The 19,641-nt window shown below is 46.2% G+C and overlaps 2 protein-coding genes across 5 annotated transcripts in view; both read left to right on the top strand.

Annotated features, from left to right (window-relative positions):
• Positions 1-997, top strand: part of INPP5B (inositol polyphosphate-5-phosphatase B) — a 47,442-nt gene extending 46,445 nt beyond the window's left edge. For all 3 annotated transcript variants that reach the window (XM_032877315.1, XM_032877313.1, XM_032877314.1), the window contains one exon: positions 153-997. In XM_032877315.1, the coding sequence (XP_032733206.1) occupies positions 153-268 (116 nt within the window). In that variant the 3' untranslated portion in view covers positions 269-997. The remainder of the gene's footprint in view (positions 1-152) is intronic.
• Positions 998-2,486: 1,489 nt separating this feature from the next.
• MTF1 (metal regulatory transcription factor 1) overlaps positions 2,487-19,641 on the top strand; it is a 35,773-nt gene continuing 18,618 nt past the window's right edge. For both annotated transcript variants that reach the window (XM_032877312.1, XM_032877311.1), the window contains exons 1-3: positions 2,487-2,572; positions 4,188-4,646; positions 19,030-19,268. In XM_032877312.1, coding sequence (XP_032733203.1) covers positions 4,239-4,646; positions 19,030-19,268 — 647 coding nt within the window. In that variant the 5' untranslated portion in view covers positions 2,487-2,572; positions 4,188-4,238. The remainder of the gene's footprint in view (positions 2,573-4,187; positions 4,647-19,029; positions 19,269-19,641) is intronic.

Genomic DNA, 19,641 nt, shown 5'->3' with positions numbered 1-19,641 from the left:
ACTAAAATCTCTAGCTCTGGGCCAAGTTTACCCTCACATAGTTTTTTCCCAAGCAGAAAAGAATGCTTTCGGGTACTCCTCCCAACTCAACAACACAAGAATAAGTAGTGTTTCTTTTGCTGATTCATTTGTCTTCTGTGTGTTTCATGCAGCTAGTGTATTTGGCAGCTTACTGCTTCGAAACCCAGCTGGTCACCAAAAGCCTGACATGGCAGAGAAGAAGAAGGCTCAAGAATTTATTCACCTGTTCCTCTGCAACTCACCCTGAGCCTATCTCCTCTCCTCTTTTACTGGAAGCAGTCAATTACTAGCCCCACCTGTTTAAGATCAAGAACTACCACAACAAGATGTGAGGCGTCTTGGAAGCAAAAGCGGCTGCTGCCTATTTCCTGAGCCCTGACACCATCCCCCGCCCCACCATGGCTGTCACAGTCCTGTCACTCTGAGTTCTGAAGACATGGGGGAAATCCGCCACAATAAAACCGACTGTCAATGTTCAACTTCAGTTATTTAACACAGATCTCTCTATTTTTTTAAACTTTAAAGATTTTAAATAACTCTGTTTCTTGTGCTCACTTAGCCTGCCTTCAGGACATAGTGCCTTCCCTGTAGCTTGGGCTGGGCTCCCCTTGAACAGATATTTGAACAAACTTTGGGGTCCTAAAGGGAGAATGAATTGGTCAGCAAGAATGCGAGTGGAATCTGCTGGATACACAGATCACAGCCACCCAGATGCTTCCAGGGCTCTAAGGACATGTGTATATGTATATAAAAACCCTGCCCCCTTTCCTACTCAGATGTGGCTAAACAACTCTGGGGCTGGCCACTCAGCCTCTGAGGGCAATACAGTGGCTTGAAAATGAAGGTACCGAAGAAAGTGGTGTTTGGGGAAACAAATGGAATTTTCTGGGTCAACAAATCCTCCAAACTGTATATGATGCATCTCCTCTCTCATATTATGTAATATATTTTAATGATAAATGTATTTTTAACAGTGGTTGTTTGTATGTTTTAATCTTTTTAAAAAAGATTTTATTTGAGAGAGAGACAGAGATAGTGACAGAGATAGAGAGTATGAGTGGGAAAGAGAGGGAGAAGCAGACTGCCCGCTGAGTGGGGAGCCCTACTCGGGGCTGGATTCCCGGACTGGGGGATCATGACCTGAGCCGAAGACAGATGCTTAACTAACTGAGCCGCCCAGGTGCCCTGTTTCTATCTCTTAAGAGATGGCTGCTGGACCTTTTGTGGCTTAAGTATTGGGGCAGCTGGTCAGGGGCCAAAGAGGCCGTTATCTGGTGGGTAACAATCACTATTCATAGTTTTCAAGCAAGAGATGTACTGGCATGACCTGAACACCTTAACCCTAATCTAGTTTCAGAGTTGTCCCACTCTGAATATTCTAGAGAAGTAGCTTATGGGAAAATCAGGCAGTGGCTGCTGGGAGGTTCTAACAGATGTAACAGGCACTGAAAAAAGATAGGAGGGGGTGCCTGGGTGGCACAGTTGGTTGAACATCTGACTTTTGGTTTTGGCTCAGATCGTGATCTCAGGGTTATAGGACGAACCCCACATCCCGCTCCTCACTCCTTGCTCATGGCAGAGTCGGCTTGAGATTCTCTCCCATCTCCTTCTGCCTCTCCCACTCATGCTCCTTCTCTAAAATTAAAAAAAAGAAGAAGAAGAAGAAGAAGGAAGGCACGTGCAAAGTCGCCTCTTGGGCCCTGGGACACCAACACTCCTTGGCAGAAGGAAATTTGACTCAGATGCAGGCTGATAGGATGACAGCGCGAACGGTCAAAATTTAAAAAAAGGGAATGGCAAATAGGTGACGCTGACTGGCCAGGGCGGGAGTCCCGTGGAAGCCGGCAGTCCTTAGCAGGGGAAAAGTTGGAACCGACAGCCTGGAAAGAAGTGAGAGTGAAGGAGTGAGGCGTCCCGTGATAGCGAGTGGGGGGCATGGTGGGAGTGGGGAGAGGCGGCGGCGTCCTCTGGCTGAGCTTGGTTCTGCCATTTGGATCCCATCTTCATTTCTTGACCCGACCCGCTACGTTAACGTTGGCTGGTTCCAGCTTCCCCTCAACACTAGAGGTAGAAAGCCGGGAAGGTCACAGCATCGCAGGCTCCCCTTGAGGGTCCGAAATGGAATGAGGAGGGCTAACTGGGGTCCTTCCCGTTGCAGGTGGGGCTGCCAGGGCTAGGGCGGCAGGCGCAAGCCGGGCTGACGCTACTTTCCCCTAGTGGTTGTGGAGGTTTGACCCCTTCTCCTCGCGTCTGGCGCCACAACGCGGACGCGCCGGCATCCTGCAGACAGCGAACACCAAGAGTGCTTCTGAGCGCGGGCTCTCCGCGGCATCCCGCCCCGCCCCGCCCTTTCTGCTCGCCAATTGGAGGCTCGGGCTCCGCCCCCACACCGCCGAAACCAATTAGAAGCACCAAGGAGAGGCGTGGCCAATATCTCCTCCTTCCTCCGGAAAGCGGAAGCGGAAGTGACGTTTAGGGAAGGTGGGGGCAATCATGGTGCCGCTGGGGAGGGGAGAAGCTGCCGCTGCCGCCGTTGCCGGGAGCCGCGGAGGTAAAAGGCGAAACTAGACGCGGCCTGGGCTGGGGGCTTCCCGGGGGGTGCGGGATTTAGGCTCCCTCCTGAAGCATTTCTCAGTAGAGACCCCAGTCTGGTCACTATAGGGACCCCACCCCTCCTCCGTTTCCATAGGGATGGGTATCCAGCCCCCCTTCCCTGTTTCCATGGAGACCCGGACCCTGCCCCTCTTCGCCCGGCTTGGAGCCCCCCAGCCTGTCTTCAGATTTTTCTGTGTAGCCCCGTCTGGGGGCTGTCCCAGTCAGGTTCCTTTTCCCAGCCTTCTCTCAAGGGTGCTCCGTTTGTACTCCTCGTATGCCACCCTCATACCTCCTGGTCTTGTTTGTTCCGGACAGTTGGTCTCCGCTTAGCCGCTGATGGTGCCAGGGAAGCCCTGTGGGGCCTCCGGTGCTCTTCTCTCTCCTCAGATGCAGCGAAATGTGCATCTACCGGGTTGCGTAAGCCAGAGCAAGGGGTCGGGCCGGTTCCTCCCAGATCTGATCCCTTTGGCCTGTCTCTGCTAAATACCTCTCTGTCTAGCCGCCCCACTCCGTAAAGGTTCACTTTCTAACCCAGGGCAGAAGAGAAAAAGTGCAAAGCCAGACTGAACACTAAAAGTTATGTGCTGATTGTTTTTCAGTTCTGTTCTGCCTGCCAAAACTACATTTGTAGAACCTGTATGTTTGCAGCTAAAGGAAGGAGAACTAATTCAGAACAGGAAAGCTTCAGAAAATGTATCTTTCCAAGAGAGTGTGTCTTCCCAAGAGAGTATATCTGCAGGTCTTTAATTCATTTAGCTGACATCTCCTGAACTCTTGGTGTAATTGTATTGTGCTAGGGGCAATAGAAACGAAAATAAGATTCACCATTCCCTCACTGCAGAGAGCACACTATACAAGCGTAGGTTCTAGTGGATACCACATTGTTTTAGAAGGTTAACAGATATAATGATCTTCATTGAATATGCCTGACTAGGGATCTGCCCTCCTACCCGGAAGCTGAAACATCTGTTCTAGGAAGGAGGGAATGAATTCACACTTGTTTTCCCTATAATAATCAGACATCGTGCCTTAACATACATTATCTCTCTCACTCTGTGTAATAACTTTTGAGAGAAGTAACTACCAGTTCCACCTTACTTATAAGAAAAATGGGACACAGAAAAGTTACTCAAGTAGTAAGTGGCAAAGCTGGGATTTGTGGGTAGATGATCCTGCCTCCAAAGTTCTACTTCCACAATAGACTGCACTGCCCCAGGGTCTAATCTGAAGGATATGTGACTGGAGTTTTCTTACTTTAAGACTTAAAACAACTCAGCCTTGAAGTAGTATGCCGTTTATCACCTTCAGGAATTGTTTGGTAGTAAGGCAGATTTGGAGGGTCTTAAGAACTGCTACTTATTTCTTCAGTGTTTTGTTTTGTTTTAAGACATTGCTTATCCTTTAAAATGACTTGATGGTTTCAAAGTTAAATTAAAAAAAAAATTATTCCCAGGGAAGATGATTTTCATTTACTTTGACCTATTCTTCACGTGAGAGGAAAAATGAGTCTTGTGGTTGCTGAGGAGTTCCCTGGGTTTGACTCTAACTCTGGCTTTGTCCTATTATTGCAGACAGGTCATTATCTTTCCATTTCTCACAATTGGGCTGAGCACGATTGAACCATGGGGGAACACAGTCCAGACGACAACATCATCTATTTTGAAGCAGAGGAAGATGAGCTGACCCCCGATGACAAGATGCTCAGGTTTGTGGACAAAAACGGACTGGTGCCTTCCTCATCTGGAACTGTTTATGATAGGACAACTGTTCTCATTGAGCAGGACCCTGGCACTTTGGAGGATGAAGATGACGATGGACAGTGTGGAGAACACTTGCCTTTTCTAGTAGGGGGTGAAGAGGGCTTTCACCTAATAGATCATGAAGCAATGTCCCAGGGTTATGTGCAACACATTATCTCACCAGATCAGATTCATTTAACAATAAACCCTGGTTCCACGCCCATGCCAAGAAATATCGAAGGTGCAACTCTCACTCTGCAGTCGGAATGCCCAGAAACGAAACGTAAAGAAGTAAGTAAAACAGTGGGTGAGGTCCCAGTTTAGGTTTGGAGAAAAGTTCTTACCCAACTCGTGTTGGCAGTTTTAGCCGGGGAATAAAGGAGTTCCCGGAATGAGGACCTGCAGTGGCTTTACTTGTCAGCAACACATGTGTTTCACGTTTTGTTCTGACTGCTTTCTGGAACTTTTTAGTTTGTATGGCCACATTGAAATTTGGGAAAGCTAAATTATAACGTTTCAAATTTTCCTCCTCAGATCATAAATAAAATAGAAATCTCACTGAGGTAAGTCCATGTTTTTGATGCTGAAATAACTAGATTTGGCTTATTTCTGGGGTGTGGATAAATGATTTGTTTTGGAGAGGAGTATTTGCTAGAGTAAGCTTTATTTTCATAGTGAATATTTGATGAATAATAAGGCCTTGCTGTCTTTCGTAAGAAATTCAGGCAAGAGACAGTAAATGAGAGTAGGTTATCTAAAATAAGTGTTCACGCTCGTACTTAGCAACGGCGAGTAAGGCAGTGTATGTCACGATGGTTGGAAAACTGTAAAGCCTTGTACAAACTGTACCGGTGTGGTGATCGTTAGCAGAATGAAAGATACGGTTTAAAGGTAGTGATAGACATTATCTAGGACTGATTACAGGTCCATTAGAAAAAAACAGATCACTGGTAGTCTCAGTGTCGGGGACTAAATGTAAAATGTTACCAGACAGACATAGGGTAAATCATTGAGCAAAGTATTTTTCTCTTATGCTGTAATTAAGGTCTTGGAATTGGAGAATTTTATTATTCGTGCCATATGGCTTTTCCACTGCTAGCCATAGAATCTCAGAGCTGGAAGTAGCCTGAGAGAAACCATCTCGTCCTACCTCCCACCTCAGGCAGGAATTTCTCTACGGCATCTCTGACATGAGTTCATCCGGGCTCTGCTTGAACACTTGCAGAATGACGAGAGCATGATGTTTCACCACTCAGCCTCCTGCATTTGTTGGCCAGCTCTGATTGTTAGAAAGCTTTTCCTTGTATAGAGCCAAAAACCTGCCTTCCTGCAGCCGCTGCCCACCAGTTCCACCTTCCTGAACTACAGCAAGTTAAACCTTCCTGTGACAGTATAACAGATATTTAAAGACCATGGCTTTCTCTTTATCCTGTCTTGTACAGGCTGATCACCTTGATTTACTTAAATATTCCTCTGTGACATTCTTCACTAGTTTCTCATCAGTCTGGTCACCTTGGCTTATGTGAATTCCAGTTATCCAAAGTCGTCTTAAAATTCACAGTTGAGCACATTCTCCCAAATGTGAGGCAACCAGCGCTGAGTACTGTGTGATTCTTACCTCCTAATCTGGGCACTCTCCTACAGTTGCAGTATAGTTTGTATTTTATTAGCAGTGACATCATACTTACTCTTAGCTTGTACTTGGAAATCTCTAGACTAGTGATTCTTTACTGAGGGCAGTTTTGTTCCCCAAAAGACATTTAATAATGTGTGGAGCCATTTTTGGTCATCACACTGGGGAAGTGCCACTGGAATCCAGTGGGTGGAGGCCAGTGATCCTTTTAAACATTCAGCAATGTACAGGACAGCCTCCTGCAACAAAGAATGATCTGGCTCAAAATGTTGATTGGATGTTTTCCAATAAAACTTCATTTACAAAACAGGCAGTGGGCTAGAGTTGACCCACTGGCTGGAGTGTGCCTACTCCTGGACTAGAACACAGGGCTTAGGGAGTATTGAAAATAAGGATGGAAGGGTAGCAGAGATCCAGATATGGGAGGCAGTGATAACATGCTAAGGGGTTTGGACTGCGTTCTGGAAATAGTGGGAAACCAATGAATGTGTCTGAGCCAAGGAGTGATGTGGTTAGAGTAGCACTTTAAGAAATCCTGCTCTTGTAGCAGTGGTAGCTTGATTGCCCAGTTAGGAGGTAGTTGTAGTTTAGAATAGAGTTTCATTTGAGTCTGATGAAGGATAATGGCCTTGTAAGTGAAAAGAATCCAGAGCTTTTGTTGAACTGCAAGATAACTTTGTATATTATTGGCGTTTGAAGAACGAGCCATGAATTGGGTATGTTTCAGTGGATTCATCCATTTTTCCAAGTATGTCGGGTTTCTTCTCTGTCTTGGCTCAGGGGCCACACAGAGGATTGTTGGAGCTTCAAGACTTGGAAGTTGAGTAGCTAGAGTAAACCATGGTAGGTGCATGAACAGAGGTCGTTTGACTGCCATGTCAGGCTGAGGAGAAAGTGGCGGACTCCGCTGCTCGCCTCAGCATCTGGGAATAGTGAGATCATGAGAGGAATCAGGAAGAGGAGAAAGTTTGGTGGGCGACTGATGAGCTTCTTTGGAGTGTAGTGAATGTATAGTCCTTGAGGAAAATAAAGTGAACAAGTTGAGAAGCCCATTGGAAATGTGGATCTGAAGTTGAGAACTAGGTCAGGTTTCCCCAAGGTTCAAACCGTGCATGGGCGGTTTACTCAAGGGAGGAGTCAGAGTTGGTCTGCAAATGTAAAGGCTAAAAAGATAAAGAGGAACCAAAGATCCCGTAGTCAAAGAGATGAGTGGAATTGGAATACAGTGTTGTGGAAGGCAAGGGAAGACTGTCCGGGAATGGGGCTGTTCTCTGTGACCCTGCAGAGGGATTGACGGGCGGAAGAGAAGCCATTGGTTCTGCTCTCTGTCCATCGATCGCACCATGAGAAGACTTTCTGTAGAGCACTGGGGGCTGAAGCCAGATTTCCAGTGATGGAGAAGTGAGTGGGTGGTGAGGAAACCGGAGGCAGGAAGTGTCGTGCGCATGTGTGTGTGTGTGTGTGTGTGTGTGTGTGTGTGTGTTTTACTATGGTATTTGGAGGAAGAGTGATGAGGTAGTAGCAACTCAAGGGGGATTGAATCATTTCTTTAGCACAGAAAATGTGAACATGGCTTAGAGCCTAAACTTTAAGCCATCCTCAGTTAATGATTACTATGTGAAAGTCTTTGAGAACAAATGTTTGGGAAACATTAAGTTAAACCGAGATAGAGGCTTATTACAGAATTTCTCAGAGCTTTTGATGTGTTAATAACTGCGAAGGAAGGAATTGGGGACTTCTCCAAATACTTTGAACTTGGGGAGCCATTTTCAGGTGTCATTTCCAGGGTCGGTATTTTGTGGAACGCATTTTGGGAAATGCTGATCTAGGCAGGAAAGGAGGAGATGGTAGGGAGGGAATGATATTATGCAATCACTTATATGAGCTGTTACTTTCTCACTCCCGGCTTCAGATCTTCCTTGACTCATGGTTTGGTTCTGTTTCAGTAAACCAGTCAGCAGTTGAAAATATCATGGAAAGTGTGTTGTAGACACCTAACCTGTTGCTCTCATAGCTTTAGCCTAGCCTACCTTAAACGTGCTCAGAACTCTTACATTAGCCTGTAGTTGGGCAGAGTCATCTAACACAGCCAATTTTGTAATAAAGTGTTGACCCGCTTATGTAATTGATTGAATACTGTGCTGAAAGTGACAAACAGAATGGCCATATTGGTACAGAATGGCTAGAAGTATATTGGTTGTTTACCCTCATGATGATGGGGCTGACTGGGAACCACAGCTCCCTGCTAGTGCCCAGCAGAAAGTACCCTGCCTCATACCGCTAGACCGGGAGGAATCCAGATTCACAATCTGAAGTACAGTTTCTCCTGGATGTGTATCGCTTCTTCACCACTGTGCGGTTGAACCGCCATAATCTGGGGACTGTACTTGCAAGACTGGTTTACCATCCATTTATGGCTTCAGGTCTTGAACATCATGTTGAGTAGATAAGGTGAAGGGTACCATGAACACTTTGTTCAATCTCCTATGGATTTAGCTCACTGTACTTTCATCCCACCGTATTGTTTCAGTCTGTTCGTGAAACCTACATGGAAGAGTCTAGAAACTTAAAAAAAATCAGTTGATATGGAGTTTGTTGGAGATGGAGGGTGACGTGTCAGTGGCTTTTAGTCTTTGAAAATGTTACTGAATGACCAGGCCTTCAGGAGACTTGCCTTCTTGAGGCACCATCTTGCCTTAGCTTTTGCTTCAACAGTGGTGGGGGTGGGGAGGCACTTAAATCCTTTTAATTGGCCTAAAGAGGGCAATGTTTATGACTGCTTGATAATACTTCTCATGATTTCTGTACCCCCTCTTTTCCCCTTTTTTAAAACCCAGTGTTTTCCTTCCATCTCCATGTCCAGGTGTTACTCTTGAGAAATCAAATCATTTGATAACTAGTTAATCTTCTTGGCTTCCCAAGCAGCTTATTTTCTGAGTCAGATTTTAGCCTGATTTTCCTGTTTACCCTGGATTGTTCTTTTGTTTCCTGTAGTGTGTAGTTGGCTTACCTGTTACTTCACTTTTCCCCTTTTGCTTGTCTTGCGTAAAAATAAACCAACCAGAACTTGGCTACAGATACTGTCTTCTCCTCCTTCCACAGGCCCACTGGTCATTCTGACTCTAATTTCTTGTATCTTCTTCTCATACATGTCTTAACCACCATCCACCTGTGGGTATCTTTGAGAAGTTTCCAATCAAAATACGTCATTCTACACAAGTCAGCATTCTAAAGGGGGTTGCTCCTTTAATGCCCTGCTTTGGGTTTCTGAGCAGCTGTGTTTCCTTTTGTTGGTTCAGGCAGCCCATGATTTCCCAAACTTTCTTGCATCCCTCCCTTCGCAAGAACCTGCCAGGACTCTCCAGTTACCTGTTCATCCACCTCTGTACGAACCACACTGGTAAACATAATGTACCCCTGTGGCTAGCTGACCCTGCCACTTTTCTGCTCGATAGCTGGCCAGGAAGTATGAAGAAAGCCAGGAACCCCGTACCAGTTATTTCTTCACGAGGTGCCAAAGTATTCCGGTGCGTTGACTGGAAAAGAATATCTTTTTTTTTTCTATCAAGAAGCACAGTTACAGAGATGCTTTGTGAATTAGGCTGCTTGCTAAATTAGTCAGGGACACTCCAAGAGGAGTTTTGTGGGTTTTTTTCCCCTTTAGTGTGACAAATTTTAAGTATAAGAATAAAGGGAGAATTTTGACTATGGTGTTTTGCAATCGCTCTTTACTTTGGGAGACCTAGTTCCAATTTCATTCCTCATTATCAGCCCCTCAGGCCTCAGGCAGTGGAATGATCCACTCTGACAAACCTGGATATTGCTAACTCTCCCAGAGGGGAGTTACTTGCTTTTTAGTCTTTGCATACTGTGATTACATTTCTTCCTAGGCTCCCTTCTGAACTCCCACGGAATTGCTATTCAGAACTAGGACTGTTGCTGCTTGAAATTCTGGTGTTAAGAAGCCATTCACTCTTTCCACAAGCTTTTACTTATGGAGTCCCTACTTTTGTCAGCCATCAGAAAGGACAGAGAAATAGTTCCTGCCCTGAAGGGCTGGGACTCCAGCAGGGAGACTGCCAGAGGCTGTATGTGCAGGGTTGGGGGGGAGGGTTGTAGGAACCCAGGGCAGGAAGCATTTTCCATTTACCACGGGGAGAAGCCATCTCTGCACTTTCCCACATGTCTGTATGCATGGTGGTAGCTCTCCATAGCCGTGGGCACTTGCATCATTGAAGCCCCCTGGCCTGGAAGAGGGGCAGAGTGGTTTTGTGTACATACTGGTTTTATAGCACGGTGCTACAGGAATAAACAGGTCTCAGATTTACATTTTATATAAGCTGTACCTCTTGGTTATTGCTAACATTTTGGTAGTGTAGGACATTGGAGAAAGAGCCCGAATTTTAATGTTTTTCTCTTGAAAATCAAGCCTATTCTTGAAATTGTTTCTTCTGTGATGTGCAAAGGGATAATTTAGACTTAGGTTCCATCTTTGCTCTGCTTTATTCTGTGTGGCCTTGGACAAGCTGCTCTGTTTCCTCTTTTGTAAAATTGAAATAAAAATATCCCAGTTGCATTTTGTGAAGATTAGATGAGATTTATTCATATATAAATATACAGCAGTATGTGCATAAAACATTGAGCCCAGTGTCTGGCTCACAGTGGTGGTTCAGTGAATGCTCATTTACTCTCTCTTCCTTGTGGGCCCACGGGTTCTTAAAGGAGGTTCAGAGGTAATCTTCTGTTTAAGAAGAGGTTAAAATGGCCTTTGTTAGGAACTCTTTGGGAAGCATTTTTTTTTCTGAAAACAAGGAGACAGCCTGCAGAATTCCCCGTAACCCCGATTAGCTGAGCTGTTGTATTAATATTGCTGTGGAATATGAACCTCTGTTTATAATCAGGACAACAAGTTTGTAGTCCTTCTGTGGGGTTCTGTGTGCACCAGCCCTTGCCACAGGTATTCTGTTCCCTTTGACTTCCCTAGCACCCGGCCACTGAAAGTTACTCCCGTCAGTGGGCAGTTGGAGCACCAGGCAAAAGATGGGGACTCATTAAAACAAAAAACAAAAAACCAACAAAAAAACCACCACCTTTTTAATTGCGAGATAATTGACATGTAACATTTTATTAGTTTCAGATCTGTAACATAGTGATTCAGTATTTGTGCACACTGAAATGATCCCCACAGTAGGTCTTGTCACCACACATAGTTGCAGGTTTTTTTCTTACGGTGAGAACTTTTAAGACCTGTTCTCTCAGCTGCTTTCAGATGGCACCGTATGATACCATTACCTGCAGTCATCCTGCTGTGTGCTACATCCCCATGACTTAACTTGTGTTATAAGCTGAGGGCCCCTAGAACTAAGGATCGAGGACTCCAGATACGCTGGCTGTGGTGAGAGGGCCAGAAAGCCAACATCTGCGGAGCGCCTGCGCTAGGGGCTTTAGCATGGCTTGTATGTGATTTTCATAAGAATTTATGAAATAGGTACCGTAGCCCTCATTTTACAGATGAAGAAGACAGGCTTAGTGTAGCAGGTGATAGACATGAGGTTTGAACCAAGGATGTTCTGGATGCCAGAGCCTGTGCTGTTCTAACATAACATACCACCTTTGTAAGGACAGAGGGGAGACTGAGCCACCGAGGCCTGTTAGCCCTGAAACAGGGCAGCAGGAAGGCGTTAGTTCTGCGAGTGTAAAAGGCTGAGATGTGGGAAGTACTGTGTGACTCCAGCTCTGGTGGTAGGCAATGGGAGGCCTGTTGAAGAAACGAGGTCAGTCAAAGCTCTTAAATTTCTACTTTGAGGGGCGCCTGGGTGGCTCAGTGGGTTAAAGCCTCTGCCTTTGGCTTGGGTCACGATCCCAGGGTCCTGGGATCGAGCCCTGCATCAGGCTCTCTGCTCAGCAGGGAGCCTGCTTCCTCCTCTCTGCCTGCTTGTGATCTCTGTCTGTCAAATAAATAAGATCTTTAAAGAAAAAATTTTCACTTTGAGCTCTGTGGTTGCACATTGTACAGTAGAAGAAATGAGATCAATGACAGCCTGGGAACAGAGTTGGTATCTGGGAGGGATAGTGGGAAGGGTGGGAAGTCTCCAGGGTTGGGGAGGAGGATTGGGCAGCTCCAACAGCCATCAGGGCCAGGCCAGTTGTTGATTTGTGAGAATGTTCGTGCACTGGATGCTCAGGACCAGAGACTCCTCATCGAGTATGGGGCTGGTAAGGAGGGTCACATCTAGTTCTCTAGGTCTCTCATTTCTCTTTCCTCCAGCAGAAACCCAGCCTTTTTTCCTTTCTGAAAAATTTTAAGCTTTTGTCTCTTGGAGTCTAGTGTTTAGTTTTCTCATTTTTGCTTGTCTCATTTACCTTTCCTTCTCTGATTCTGTTGACTTAACCAGGCAGTCATCTTTGTTAAATATTTCTGTATTCTAGAACTACTCAGAACACCTTGTAAAGCAGTATCAGTTCTCTGAAAGCTCATGCTTCTTGCCTATTATAACATTAGACCCCGTCCTCAGTGAGCCTACCCTGTGCAACCCCCCCCCCACCCCGTGCTTTTTAGCTTAGTAATCAACAAGTGTTAGATGTCACACAGGAAAGTTAAGGTGATGGCAAGTCTTCAGCTCTTTTAAAGAAATGCAGTCTTTATTATCCAGTGGAATCATCAGTGACATTAGGTCCATCTTATACACAATGCTAGTTAATTTTGAAGATGAATTATGTGTCGCCTCTTTCTTTAGATTCAGCTTGAGCATAACTTCTTTTCAGAAACCTTTCTCAGTGGCCCCCACGTCTAAGTTAGATTCTTTTCCCCTGTACTTCTGTTCTCACATCCATTATCAGCCCAACTTCTCATACCATATTGGTCTTGTCTCTCTGTTTGATTCTCCTTCTGACATTGAGCTCCTTGAGAGCATGGACTGGTTTTGCTGTATGCCTAGAACCTTGGACAATATAATCCCTGCGACATTATTTTTTGAAAGCATGATAAACCTTACTTGTATTTAAATATACCGTGTGTTGCAATACCTCTTTTCTGTAACCGTGAAAACTTACATGTTTTTTGCAACTTCCTGTTCCGATCCAGTTTGAGGAGGTTTAGTTTTCCCTTTTGTGAAATTTGGTGCTATTTAAAAATGATTCTGAAAGACGCAGAATAATGGCTTTCATTTATAGCCTCCCCCCTGATGGCGCAAGAGATTACTTGTCCGTTCAGCACATTAGCCGGGAGCAGGCTTTGGCTTTGTCAGTGGGCCCGTCTCCCCAACCTTGAAACGCAAATACCTTCCCCAGTCTGTGTCCTCTCCCAACTCTCTCTCCTCTCTCTCTCCTCAGCCAGGTTCCTTGAAAGAGTGGTTATATTCATGGTCTTTAGTTCCTTGCTTTCCCCCAACTATTCAGCCTGTTACATTTTGGCTTCTGGTCCCACCCTTCCAGTGAAGCTAATCTTGCTGGGGTGGGGGTGGGGGCTTATGATCTAGTGAGTCAGGCGAACCCAAAAAATGCTTCAGTAGTCCTCTCCGCTACATTCCATTCGACTAGTTGACCATCCTTCCTTTGTCATTTGTCACCCTTTGTCACTACTTTCCTCAGCTTTAAGTCCTGCTGGTTTGTTTGTGTTTGTGTTATCATTCCTTCATTCATTCAACAAAGGTGAGCGTGGTGCCACTCCTCCACAAGGCCAGCCCCTGAGGCTGTGACCAACACAGATAAAGGCCCTGCTCTCAGGGAGCCTGCAATCCACCGGGCCGGTAGCCATTCCTGCATTTAACTCAACAAGTGGTTCTTTAGAGCCTCATGTTCTCCACCTACTGCTGTGCCCACCAACTACAGAGGTAATGATGTCAAGCAGTTCCTTGAGGAAGGAACTTTTAATAGAAGCTTGAGGTGGCCAAGTGGAAATCCTGGACAGGAGTAGGGGTTGGCAGGGCAGGGAGACAGGGAGGGGTAGTTAATGATTGATTGCACTGTTCTTAAAAAGTGATCAGCGCAGTCGCATCTTAGGAATGAGAGTCTGCTCTCATTGGCCGCCATCGCTGATGTGCTCCGATGGAGACACACTACTCCTTTATTGCAGCTTCTTCCTGGTCAGTGACTATTTTGAAATCTCCGCCTGGCAGAACTAGAGAGGTTTTCAGTCTTGATGGGAAATCAGGATATAGGCATGAGAGAATAGTTAATAATACAGGCTAAGTGCCACAAGGGAGGTATAGTTTAATATGATTGGAATTCAGAGAAGGGCACTGTCACTTCCACGTGTGTTGATCCTGGAGCACCTTGGAGGTAGTGAGGCCTGAGTGGAAGGGAGAGAGAGACTCAGAAAAGCAGAGAAGGAAGCAGGCATTTCCAGCAGAGAGAACAGGTAGAGAGCAGAGGCAGGTGAGTGGGGATTCGTTGTGGCGATTAGGGGAAGGGGGTCCTGTTGCCTCTAGGCTCAGACAGAGCCTCCTGCTGGGCTAGTGGTGGAGTCACGTGGGGTCATGTGGGGGAAGGTGGAAGAGGACCTGTGGAGGGGTGACTTGACTATCAGGCAAAGAGGGACGTTAGCATCTGAGCATAGAGGTGGCATGTGGAGAATACCCTTTTAGAACAAATCTGGGAACGATTGGCTTCAGACCTAGGCAGTAAGACACGAGAACACCTGGACTGGTGGGTCAGTCATGCAGTTCAGCAAATGTTGACGGAGCACCTCCTGTGTAGCAACGGGAAGGCTCCCGAACAAAAAGTGAGTGAGCACTTGTGCAAGATTGTGTTGGGGGTTGGACAGATGAGACGGAGTGTGAGGGGAGATGGGAGGAGTTAGGGCTCCTCCTTTCCCCACACCCCCAGGTTTTAGGGTTTGGCAGACTATGGCCCACAGGCCAAAGTGTCCAGATGCCTGTGTGTGTAGAATGGTTTCTACAGTTTTATTTTTATTTTATTTTATTTTTTTAAAAGATTTTATTTATTTATTTGATAGAGATCACAGGTAGGCAGAGAGGCAAGCAGAGAGAGAGGAGGAAGCAGGCTCCCTGCTGAGCAGAGAGCCCGATGCGGGACTCGATCCCAGGACCCTGGGATCATGACCTGAGCCGAAGGCAGAGGCTTTAACCCACTGAGCCACCCAGGCGCCCCTGGTTTTTACATTTTTAAATGATCTGTTTTAAATCAGAAGAAGAATGGTATTTCGTGATATATGAAAAGTATATGAAATTCAAATCCCACTGTCCATAAATAAAGTTTTTCTGGAGCACAGCCTGGCTTGTCCATTCGTACATTGTTTATGGCTACTTTCACATAGTAGCAGCAGGGTCGAGTGGTTGGAACAGAGTCTGCATGGCCCACAAAGCCTTAAATATGTACCATTTGGCCGTTTATAGAAACCTTGTATGCCCTTGAACATACCTGTCCTTACCTCAGTCCCTCTCGGTTCTCAAGCTACCTGTGCCTCTTCCCATCTGAGGCTTTTCCCTCCACCAGCCTTTTAAATACCCTTCTCTTCTTTATATTCCTCTCAGGTCCTCAGCTTTTCTTTTTTCCCAGGACCTTTCCCCTTCCAAATGTGCTCAGGACCTACCCTACTCAAAAAAAAAAAAAAAAGAAAAAAAAAGAAAGAAGGAAAAGAAGGAAATGGGCATCAGCTCAGAAGTCCACTCTTGCTCCTGCTGTCCATTTCTCATTTCTGCCTCCCGTTCACCATTGATTTATTCACCTTCTCCCAGACTTCAGGCCCCAGTAGTCCGTGAAAACTAGACTTGCTAAGCCATTAGTGATTCCTAGCGCTGGATCCAGGAGTTTCCTCAGTCATATCTTCCTTACTTTCTCGGACATGTCATGTTTTGATCATTCTTCTTCCCTGAGATTCTTTCTCTGTTGCCTTCTGTGCCATCATTGTCCTTGGCCACTCTTCCTGTTTTCCCCGCCCCTCTCCCCACTCACCCGTAGTGGCTTCTCTTCTTTTACCAGCACCTTATGCATTGGTGACTTACTGCAGTTTAGCCTTTGTCCTCTTTCAAGAGCTGTTATTTTATTGTATGCCTGTGATATGCCAGTCACTATATTTAAATGCTTTCTGCAGATTATTCCTGATCCTTACAACAAACCTAAAAAGATAGGTTCCTTCATGTTATAAATAAGGAAAGTGAGGCTTAGTATGATTAAGTAATTTTCCCAAGATTACACAATAAATGGCAGAACCCGAGCCTGCTTTGGTATATAGGTAAAGTCAGCTCTGTGTACCGATGACTCCTACCGTAGGCTTTCCTTTCAGCTTCCAGCCTGTATGTCTATCTACTAGAAGTTTCTACCTGGAAGTCCTGGCAGCACTTCACAGCCAACTCATCACCTCTTCTCCCACCCTCCATCCAGCCCCAACTTGGTGGCGTGACCATCTGTTTAGTCATCCAGGCCATATTCTTGACCTCGACTTTGCCTCCCCCTAACCCCTTCCGCTCCTCAGTACCCAGTTTCCACTATGGCCAGTCATTCCTCCCCCTTTAATTTCTCTGGAATTCATCTTCCATACTGTCCATGCTCACTTCTCCTTTGAGGTTCTTCTTATCCTCCTCCTGGATTATTATTCTTCTTCCCAGTCTCTTTACCTTTTTCTGTTCTTTTACCCTTCCAGTCCATCTTCCACCAGGCTGCAGATCTGATATGTTGCTCTCTTGGTTGAAATCTGTTGGTGAGCCCCCAGTGTTCTATTCTTCTATTCCATGGCTTGACTAAGGAGGCCTCACCTTATTTTTCTAGATTCTTCTCCTTCCAGCCTCTTACATGCTGCAGGTATGTTTGTGGTTCCCTGTACCAGCACACCTATTCCTCTTTCCATGCAGTTCCAAGGTGTCACCTCTTTGTTTTTTATCTGAGAGGGGGTTGCAGAGGGAGAGGGAGAAGCAGACTCCTGACCCAGCAGCGAGCCCAATATGGGGCTCAGTCTCACATCCCTGAGATCATGACTTGAGCTGAAGTCAGATGTGTAACCTACTGAGCCACCCAGGTGCCCTGTGTCCCCGCACTTTTTAGAATGCCCTTCTCTTCCTGGTTTATCTGCAGAACACGTTTTCAGTTTACCCCTAAAACAAACAGGCAACTGAAAAAAAAAAAAAAAACCCACTTCAGAGAGAGGACCTCAGCTTCTGAGCCTTTACCACTCCCAGTCTTTCCAAGAAGGGTTAGGTTTCCCCTTTTTATATTCCCCAGCCCCCTTGGGCAAATACCTGTTGTCCCCCTCAGCACAGTTTGTAATAATTCGAGCACATCCGCCTCCTAAAAATTGGCACTCCTTAAAAGCAGCCATTTTTGTCTGGTTCCTTTGTTTATCTCATATGGTATCTAGCTTGTTGCCTGGGACCTGCTAATTCAGTAACTGAGCAAGGAATACTAGCGGTGTAGCTGGAGATGCAGACTGAGGCTTTTGAGCAAGGTCAGGTCAAAGGATGGAGATGTTGGTGAAAGCTGAAGAGTAGACTGTGCTAGCACCCTGGTGTGTACGGCATCACGTCTCTTACCACGGGGTCTCACAAATGTTTGATCTCATTTCATTCCACTCTATAGCACTGTGAGACAGGCGGGGCACGCATTAATATTCATTTGAGGGGTGCCTGGGTGGCTCAGTTGGTTAAAGCCTCTGCCTTCATTTCAGGTCATGATCTCAGGGTCCTGGAATCGAGCCCCGCATCAGGCTCTCTGCTCAGCAGGGAGCCTGCTTCCCCCGCTCTCTCTCTGCCTGCCTCTCTGCCTCCTTGTGATCTCTCTGTAAAATAAATAAATAAAATCTTAAAAAAAAAATACTCATTTGAGAAATAAAGGACTGAGGCTCAGCAAAGCAAAATGACCTGCGGAAGGTCTTGAACATAAGTGCCGGAAATTCAGTCTCCTCCAGCCACGTCTGAGGCTGCTTCCCACTGCACCGGGGCAGGCAGGGGAGGGTCTGGGAGGGGATCGATAAGTTCCAGAATAAACCTACATATCACTGGGAAGGGAAAGGCGTGGCTCAGAGGAGGAGAAGAAGATAAAGAGAGCCAAGTGGAATTGCTGTGCTGTGAAGGACAGGTTTTCAGGAGGGGAGGGCAATGGGAGAGGTTTGCAAATAAGGGAAGGCAAATGGCGAAGGATGGTAGGGTTTGGCCACTGGGAAGTGCAAGAGAATAATTTCATGCAGTGAAAGCAGCTTGCCAAGTTGTTAAGGAGTATGTGGGCATCGAGGGAGATGGAGGCACACATGTATGCCACCCTCTCAAGAAGTTTGGCGGTGAAAGTGAAACCGAGAGGCTGGCATTTTGAGAAATGTCATATACCAGCAAATACTCTGAGAAATTCATAATACAGTATTTTCATTTCGTGGACTTGAAACTTTGCAGTGGAAGCTATGCTAGGGAGATACTGCTTGATGACTGAGTATATCCGTGTCAGGGTGGTTTAGACCCAGTTTAACATTGGTCAGTTCCAGTCAAGGTGGGCTGCCATAAGGCAGGGTTGTTTAATCAAGCCTGAAAACAAAGCCAAGGGATGCCTGTGGAGTGCAGTTACTCAAGCATCCAGCTCAGCCCTTGTTTTCGGCTTAGGTTATGATCTCAGGGTCATGTGATCTCAGGGTCATGAGTCGAGCCCTGCAGCAGGCTCCGTGCTCAGCGTGGAGTCTGCTCAAGGCTCTCTCTGTCCCCACCCCCTACACACACAGTCTGAGTCTCTCTTGCTCTTTCTAAAATAAAGAAATCTTAAAAAAAAAAAAAAAGGCAAAGTGTTATTTTGATATAGGTGATTGTGACAGTATGGACCCACCTTTAGATGCCAGACATATACTAGAGTCTGAAAAACCCTTTATTATATTCATTTAGAATATTCATCTGCCTATAGCCTTATCTCATCCTTATGACTTACTTTTTGTTCTGGCGTGATTCGATCAAGGGGAAGATTCCCTTGCTTTGTTGCTAGAGGTGGTTTTCTGTGCTTATGATAGGAGCCTCAGTGTGTCGTCCACATTTCTTGGGAGCCAGACTCTGGGAGGAGTTAGGCGTTGGGCAGCTCTTTTGTCCTGTTGATGAGGTGTCCTTTGTCTGCCAGGTAAAGCGGTACCAGTGCACCTTTGAGGGCTGTCCCCGCACCTACAGCACAGCAGGCAACCTGCGCACCCATCAGAAGACTCACCGAGGAGAGTACACGTTTGTCTGCAATCAGGAGGGCTGTGGCAAGGCCTTCCTCACCTCCTACAGCCTCAGGATCCATGTGCGAGTGCACACGAAGGAGAAGCCATTTGAGTGCGACGTGCAGGGCTGTGAGAAGGCGTTCAACACGCTGTACAGGTCGGCCTCTCCTCCAGCCCCTGCCCCTGCCCTTGTGATTACAGAGTCCTCTCCTTGCCCAGTGCAGATGGGTACTTCTAGCGCTCAAAAGGGCACAGCTGGGGGGGCGCCTGGGGGGCTCAGTCCATTAAGCATCCAACTCTTGGTCTCAGCTCAGATCTTGATCTCGGGTCCGTGAGTGCAAGCCCTGTGCCGGGCTTTGCGCTGGGTGTGGCACCTACTTAAAAAAATTAAAAAATAAAATGAAATGCACAGCTCTGCTCTCCCAACTGTTTAAAATTCGCTGGAGAAACTTGTTACTTAAAGATTGACCTATATGGGGTTGGTTAAAAAGGATAGCACATTTTATATTCAGATTTGCCTCTCCCGGAGT

This window comes from Lontra canadensis, unplaced genomic scaffold (genome assembly GCF_010015895.1).
Source record: "Lontra canadensis isolate GAN:19392208 unplaced genomic scaffold, GSC_riverotter_1.0 scaffold60, whole genome shotgun sequence".
Lineage (NCBI taxonomy): Eukaryota > Metazoa > Chordata > Mammalia > Carnivora > Mustelidae > Lontra > Lontra canadensis.
This window is presented reverse-complemented; position numbering and strand designations above follow the sequence as displayed.